General features: G+C 46.3%; 2 protein-coding genes across 5 annotated transcripts in view; one reads left to right on the forward strand and one right to left on the reverse strand.

Moving 5' to 3' along the window:
- The window catches only part of ilkap (integrin-linked kinase-associated serine/threonine phosphatase), a 6,424-nt gene extending 1,728 nt beyond the window's left edge, over nt 1–4,696 (forward strand). For all 4 annotated transcript variants that reach the window (XM_030337221.1, XM_030337222.1, XM_030337223.1 and 1 more), the window contains exons 4-10: nt 386–492; nt 1,072–1,165; nt 2,324–2,411; nt 3,526–3,653; nt 3,896–4,015; nt 4,189–4,270; nt 4,395–4,696. In XM_030337221.1, the coding sequence (XP_030193081.1) occupies nt 386–492; nt 1,072–1,165; nt 2,324–2,411; nt 3,526–3,653; nt 3,896–4,015; nt 4,189–4,270; nt 4,395–4,520 (745 nt within the window). In that variant the 3' untranslated portion in view covers nt 4,521–4,696. The remainder of the gene's footprint in view (nt 1–385; nt 493–1,071; nt 1,166–2,323; nt 2,412–3,525; nt 3,654–3,895; nt 4,016–4,188; nt 4,271–4,394) is intronic.
- A 111-nt stretch (nt 4,697–4,807) lies between these two features.
- The window catches only part of clrn1 (clarin 1), a 4,378-nt gene continuing 1,685 nt past the window's right edge, over nt 4,808–7,500 (reverse strand). The window contains exons 2-3 of the mRNA XM_030337239.1: nt 6,745–6,924; nt 4,808–6,199 (exon numbers count right to left, since the gene is read on the reverse strand). Of these exons, the coding sequence (XP_030193099.1) occupies nt 5,937–6,199; nt 6,745–6,924 (443 nt within the window). The 3' untranslated portion in view covers nt 4,808–5,936. The remainder of the gene's footprint in view (nt 6,200–6,744; nt 6,925–7,500) is intronic.

The following is a 7,500-nucleotide window of genomic DNA, read 5'->3' on the forward strand; positions in this document are numbered from 1 at the left end:
ACCTCCTTAAGAAACCTCAACTTGGTGGCAGGTGTTGGTACTCCCCCACACACCGCACGCACGCAGTGTAGCCCTAAACTCCTGAAGACAGCTCCACCTAGTGGCAAGTGTAGGTACACACACACACGCACACACACACACACACACACACGCACACACTGTAACCCTAACCTCCTTAAGAAACCTCAACTTGGTGGCAGGAGTAGGTTCCCACACACACACTGTAATCTCCCCAAGACACCTCCACCTTGAGGCTAGTGGAGCTGAGGTATCCAATCTAATAATAATAATAATATAAGTTTAACAACTGTGTATAACTTGGTATAGTAGTATAACAATAACCCTAGTTGTTTATTAACTGCAGTGTTAATGTTGTCCATGTTAGTTGTGGCGTCTCGTACTTCGCGGTGTTTGATGGCCACGGAGGAGCTAGAGCGTCGCGCTACGCCGCGGAGAGCCTCCACCTCAACCTGGCTCGCACGTTCCCCCGCAGTACGTCTTCTGCTAGTTACTCTACTGTACAACCCCTACCTGCTCCCTAATGACCTGTCTCTACTGTACAACCCCTACCTGCTCATAATGACCTGTCTCTACTGTACAACCCCTACCTGCTCCTAATGACCTGTCTCTACTGTACAACCCCTACCTGCTCCTAATGACCTGTCTCTACCGTACAACCCCTACCTGCTCATAATGACCTGTCTCTACCGTACAACCCCTACCTGCTCCTAATGACCTGTCTCTACTGTACAACCCCTCCCTGCTCCTAATGACCTGTCTACCGTACAACCCCTACCTGCTCCTTAATGACAATCTCTACTGTACAACCCCTACCTGCTCCTAATGACCTGTCTCTACCGTACAACCCCTACCTGCTCCTAATGACCTGTCTCTACCGTACAACCCCTACCTGCTCCTAATGACCTGTCTCTACCGTACAAACCCTACCTGCTCCTAATGACCTTCTCTACTGTACAATGTGTGTGTGGCTCCACTTCTTTATCTTTGGATAAAATCATCTGCCAAATAGTAAATTAGTCATCTAATTGAGAACTTTCTCCGTGCTTTCAGGGAGCTCTGAGAATCTGGACAAACTGATAAAGAAATGTCTCCTGGATTCCTTCCGGCAGACGGACGAGGACTTCCTCAAGAAAGCATCCAGCCAGTAAGAATATACTCTGTACCCGTATTCACCTATACTCTGTACCCGTATTCACCTATACTCTGTACCCGTATTCACCTATACATATTAACCTAGTGGACTAAATAGTTATTCAATCTCGTTTGCGTCTATTGCTGCTGAACTTTTCAATTAGGTCTTCTTGAAAGCAGTCTGTAATTGATGCGTATTCTATGAAGCAGTACTCTGTAGTATATGAATAGTGTATGAAGCAGTACACTGTAGGGCCCGACCGATTCATCGGCCTGCCGATTTAATCGGCCGATTATAGCCTTTTTGAAAATAATCAACATCTGCCAAAAAAGACGCCGATTACAACCGATTATTATTATTATTTTTTTTTTTTAATATTATTGCGCTTAGTATCCTGCAGATTGCGCTCCTACTCGCCTTGCTAACCAACAACTTTAGCTGGAGTAAAAGAGGAGATTGAATTTTACCGTACAACATGAAAGCACGCTCGCTCAGGCAGCTGCGCGCTCACCTCACCAATGTACACAAGACGCGTTGTTTGAGCATGTTGTGCCTGTTTTTCTTTAGGTCCCAGGCCATGTTAATTTGTTATAATGTAGACTCTAACAGTGAGACCATACTGCTCAGCACGCACGTGTTAGTCACTGCTCACGAGCGCAGCACATTGGGAGTTAGTTATTTATTTTACATTTTACATTACACTCATTTTTGACTGTAAATGTATTCTAAAACACTCAAAGGTTCTGCATTCAATTCACATATTCGTCAAAAGTGCTTAAAGTATATTTAAGGTATCAAAAACTACGTTTTATATGCTTTTTTTGTTTTGCTTTTAAAGGCCGATTAAATCGTAATCTAATTTTTCTCTGAAAATAATCGGCATCGGCATCGGCACTCAAAAATCAATATCGGTCGGGCCCTAGTACACTGTAGTGTACTCATATTTAGGAAGCACTACATTGTAGTAAATTACTTCTGTATGAAGCAGTACTCTGTAGTAAATTAGTTCTGTATAAAGCAGTATTCTGTAGTCAATGAGTATTGTATGAAGCAGTACTCTGTACTACTGCTCCAGGACCACCTTGATGGTAGTGTTGAAGTCTTCTCTTCCTGTCCTCCAGGGAGACCAGTGTGATGGTAGTGTTGAAGTGTCCTCTTCGTCTCCTCCAGGAAGCCTGTGTGGAAAGATGGCTGTACCGCCACCTGTCTGCTGGTGGTCCAAAACACAGCCTACATAGCCAACCTGGGCGACAGCAGGGTGAGGAGGCAGGGCAGCGATGTGGTGATGTGATCGGGTTCTGGGGACAGTTGTCTTTATTTAATGTTGTTGTGATGTAATGGTTTTGTTGGTGACAGTGTTTAATGGTGTTGTGAATACTGTGATGGTGTTGTTGTGACAATGTTTTGGTGATATAATGGTGTTGTGGTGATTTGACGGTGTTGTGGGGATGTAACCGTGTCGTGGTGATATAACGGTGTTATGGCGATGTCACGGCGTCGTGGGGATGTAACGTGTCGTGGTGATGTCACGGTGTCGTGGGGATGTAACGTGTCGTGGTGATGTCACGGTGTCGTGGTGATGTAACGTGTCGTGGTGATGTAACGTGTCGTGGTGATGTAACGTGTCGTGGTGATGTCACGGTGTCGTGGTGATGTAACGTGTCGTGGTGATGTCACGGTGTCGTGGTGGTGTCGTGGTGATGTCACGGTGTCGTGGGGATGTAGCAGTGTTTTGGTGATGTAATGGTGTTGTGGTGACACTGGTTGTGATGGTATAGTGTTGTGATGATGTGTTGGTGTAATGTCATGGTGTAATTGTGTCGTGGTGTTGTGGTAATGTAATGGTGTTATGGTGATGGGTATGTTCTGGTGACGGTGTTGTGGTAATGTAATGGTGTTATTGTGATGGTAATGATGTTGTGGTAATGGTGTTGTGGTAATGTAATGGTGTTATTGTGACGGTGTTGTGGTAATGTAATGGTGTTATTGTGACGGTGTTGTGGTAATGTAATGGTGTTATTGTGACGGTGTTGTGGTAATGTAATGGTGTTATTGTGACGGCGTTGTGGTAATGTGATGGTGTTATTGTGACAGCGTTGTGGTAATGTAATGGTGTTGTGGTAATGTAATGGTGTTATTGTGACGGCGTTGTGGTAATGTGATGGTGTTATTGTGACGGTGTTGTGGTAATGTAATGGTGTTATTGTGACGGTGTTGTGGTAATGTAATGGTGTTATTGTGACGGTGTTGTGGTAATGTAATGGTGTTATTGTGACGGTGTTGTGGTAATGTAATGGTGTTATTGTGACGGCGTTGTGGTAATGTGATGGTGTTATTGTGACGGTGTTGCTGTGGATGTCCTGATGCTGCAGGCGGTGTTGTGTCGGATGGAGGAGGAGGGTGAGGAGCGGAGGGTGGTGTCGCGGGCTCTGAGTAGAGAACACAACCCCACCCTCTACGAAGAGCGAATCAGAATCCAGAGAGCAGGAGGCACCGTCAGGTAGAAGCCCCCCCCCCCCCCCCCCTATGAAGCACTGTACAGTATAACACTGTACAGTATAACACTGTACATTATCCAACTGTACATTATTACACTGTACATTATAACAGTGTGACGCTGAACAGCGTCACACTGTACTGTATCCCCACTGTGCATAATCTAACTGTACCACGTGTGTGTGTGTGTGTGTGTGTGTGTGTGTGTGTGTGTGTGTGTGCGTGTGCGTGTGCGTGTGCGTGCAGGGAGGGCAGGGTCCTGGGTATACTGGAGGTCTCTCGGTCGCTAGGAGACGGTCAGTACAAACGCTGTGGAGTCATCTCCACCCCGGACCTCCGGAGGTGCAGTCTCACCTCCGCAGACAGGTAGGGATCTGTACACTACTGTAGCACTACTGTACAATATTAAATATTAATAGTATTTTTCGAATTATAATGGCAAAAATATCAAAATAAGAAATCTGCATGTTGTCACAGGATTAACAGCCTCAGTGCACTCTGCTCTACCTGCAGCCTAAATGTCTGGTTTGTTTGTGTAGGTTTATCCTGCTAGCCTGTGATGGACTCTTTAAGGTGTTTACTGCTGAGGAAGCTGTTAAATATGTCTTCGGTCTGCTGCAGGTACACACACACACAAACACAAGCAAACATACGCGCCGCACACACATACACACTTACACAAACACACTTACACACACACACACACGTCGTTCGCCGAAACATGAGGGCTTTTTCTACTTCCCAGGAGGATGGCTCAGGGACCAATGAGGAGGGCCGATATGAAGCTGCTTGCCAGCGATTGGCCAGCGAGGCAGTGAGGCGGGGCTGCGCTGACAACGTGACCGTGATCCTGGTTTCTATTGGCTTCTAAAGCCACACAAACACTCACAAACTGGCGTGTTCGAGTCAGTCACCTCAGTTTGTGGAGTGTTTCAGTTGAAGTGCTTCAGGTAGTGTCAGTTTCCTCACAGCTCCACTATGTAATCCTATGTTCTTGTGTTTGAGGGACTGAATGTGTTTTGAATAAAAGCCACGTGTGTACGACAAGCTCGACCACTCTGTCTTTGTCACTATTAACCACACCACTGTGGTCCAAGGGAGCAAAAAATCTCTGCTGGTATTGCCTGATGACATTACCCTTTCAACATAAAGACATTTATTGCCGGGTAAGTTGGTAAGTTGGCAGGTTAGGTACTTGTTATGAATTGCCATTCACCAGGAAGACAAGAAGAAAGGAGACAATACTTTATCAGATCTTTTGTTTTATTTTATTGAAGGATAAAACAGTGATAAAACATTACTGTACGGAATCTTTTCAAAAATGACATAAAAAAATGGCACACATGAACTACTGATAAACATTGAAAACAATTCCAAGTACTGAACTTGAACCTACCTCAACTATCCAATATCCATGACTGTTACAGGATAAAGTAAAGACTAACCCTGATCCCATCCCTATCTAATATTCCATAAAGTACTGACCCTAACCTTGATCCTAACCCTAACTAACCTTACAAAGTACTGACCCGAACCCTGACCCTAACTAACTTTAACAAGTACTGACCCTAACCCTGATCCTAACACTAACAAATTACTGACCTGAACCCTGACCCTAACCCTAACTAACACAACAAAGTAGTGATCCTAACCAACAAAGTACTGATCCTTACCCTTACATAACATAGTACTGACCTAGTTCCACATATGTCTACATGACATAAAATCCCGACATTGAGGAGGAAGAGATAGTCTAGTGGACTGCAGCCACACTGGCCTCCGGTTCAGCGATGTGACGTCCATTTTACTTCCTTCGAATTAAGAGCTCTCTAAATTAAGTTTGATGTGACCATTTCGTTAGGTGTGATGAACGACATCATTGCTGTTTAAACTCCCAGCTAGCGGAGGTCGTAACGGAGTCAACTGGCGACAGGTAATTCAACTTTCTGCCTGTCGGTTCTAAGCTCTAGAGATGGAGATCTGTATCAGAGAACCTTCTAGACCTCAGGACCCTTGAGTACACCTCCATATAAACAGGCTAATGCAGTAAACATGAAGCAATATGCCTTGTAGCAACCCAGGTACGATTCCCACCTTGTCTCGGATGCTACACGTCATTCGCTCTCTTCTACAACCCACTTTGCTGTCTCCATTCACCAGCCTGTTCATGAAGGCACAATGAAGCCCATTTAATACATAAATTAATACTTAAATTCTTATTCTGCTTTGTGTCACGCTACAATATGAGGCGAACTTCCCGCTCCGTATGTTTCGGGCCTACAGCCGGTCAGTACAGGAGGTCAGCCGCTCCGGTGGTTACCTCCGACTCCTTGTTTTGCCGGAAGGGGAAGTCAATCCCAGCCACACGGATTAACAGGAAGTTCAGTGCGTTAAGGAAGAAGACGAGAAGGAAGAGCCAATAGGAGACGTCGTAAGTCTCACTGTAAGTCGTGTAGTCGAAGACCTCGTTGAAGTTGGCGATCCGTCTTGACATGTGCTTCAGCTTCACCTCCGCAGCAAACAGGATCATCACCAGGCAGCTGCACACACCTGCACACACACAGGAAGTAGCTACAAACCTGCACACACACACAGGAAGTAGCTACAAACCTGCACACACAGGAAGTAGCTACACACCTGCACACACACAGGAAGTAGCTACACACGTGCACACACAGAAAGTAGCTACACATCTGCACACACAGGAAGTAGCTACACGCCTGCACACACACAGGAAGTAGCTACACACCTGCACACACACAGGAAGTAGCTACACACCTGCAAACACAAGTAGCTACACACCTGCACACACATAGGAAGTAGCTACACACGTGCATACACACAGGAAGTAGCTACACACCTGCAAACACAAGTAGCTACACACCTGCACACACACAGGAAGTAGCTACACACCTGCACACACAGGAAGTAGCTACATATGTACATAAACAGGAAGTTGCTAAGCAAGAAGTAGTTACACACAGTAAGTGTGTAACTACTTACTGTGTGTAATCACTAGCCTAGCCTCCAATCGTTCACCAATAGTTTGGGAACAGGGTGAGGAAGTGCCTCCCAGCAGGAAGTGGTATTCTTACAGCAGGAAGCACTCCAGAGGTAGAGACCAAGAGGGCCCTGCAGGGTCTCATAGGGGCTCCCGAAGGCGTTGAAGAAGAAGAAGCCGGTGGCCAGCGAGGAGAAGAGCACCAGGACGCCGCAGAAGAAGAGCACGGTGACGTGGAGACCCAATGGGATCACATGGATCATACCTGGGAAGACTGGGGGGGGGGGGGGGGAGTCATGTCTAGGTAGAAGGGAGAAGGGGGTGGACTTGCCCCAGGCCTTCTATGGCTGCCCTTCCCATGTTCCTATCTATATTCCTACTCCCTAACCCTCATCTTGTTGCTGTACTGCTGGTAAGTCCATGGCAATTAAACAAAAGCTGGATTGAATTGAAACGACGCCTTACCCAGTGGAGCGAGCAAATGAATAGATCATAAACTATGGTGTGCATGTGTGTGTGTGTGTGTGTGTGTGTGTGTGTGTGTGTGTGTGTGTGTGTGTGTGTGTGTGTTTGGAGCGTGCGTAAACGTGTGTGTGTCTGTGTGTGTGTGTGTGTGTGTGTGTGTGTGTGTGTGTGTGTGTGTGTGTTTGGTGCGTGCGTGAACGTGTGTGTGCGTGTGTCTGTGTGTGTGTGTGTGTGTGTGTGTGTGTGTGTGTGTGTGTGTGTGTGTGTGTGTGTGTGTGTGTGTGTGTGTGTGTGTGTGTGTGTGTATGTGTGGGTGTGTGGTGGAGCAGAAGCAACTGGGCCTTAATGAGTCTTCCCAACAAAGGTCTTCTGTTCCCGGGCGGTC

Source organism: Gadus morhua, chromosome 16 (genome assembly GCF_902167405.1).
Source record: "Gadus morhua chromosome 16, gadMor3.0, whole genome shotgun sequence".
NCBI classification, from domain to species: domain Eukaryota; kingdom Metazoa; phylum Chordata; class Actinopteri; order Gadiformes; family Gadidae; genus Gadus; species Gadus morhua.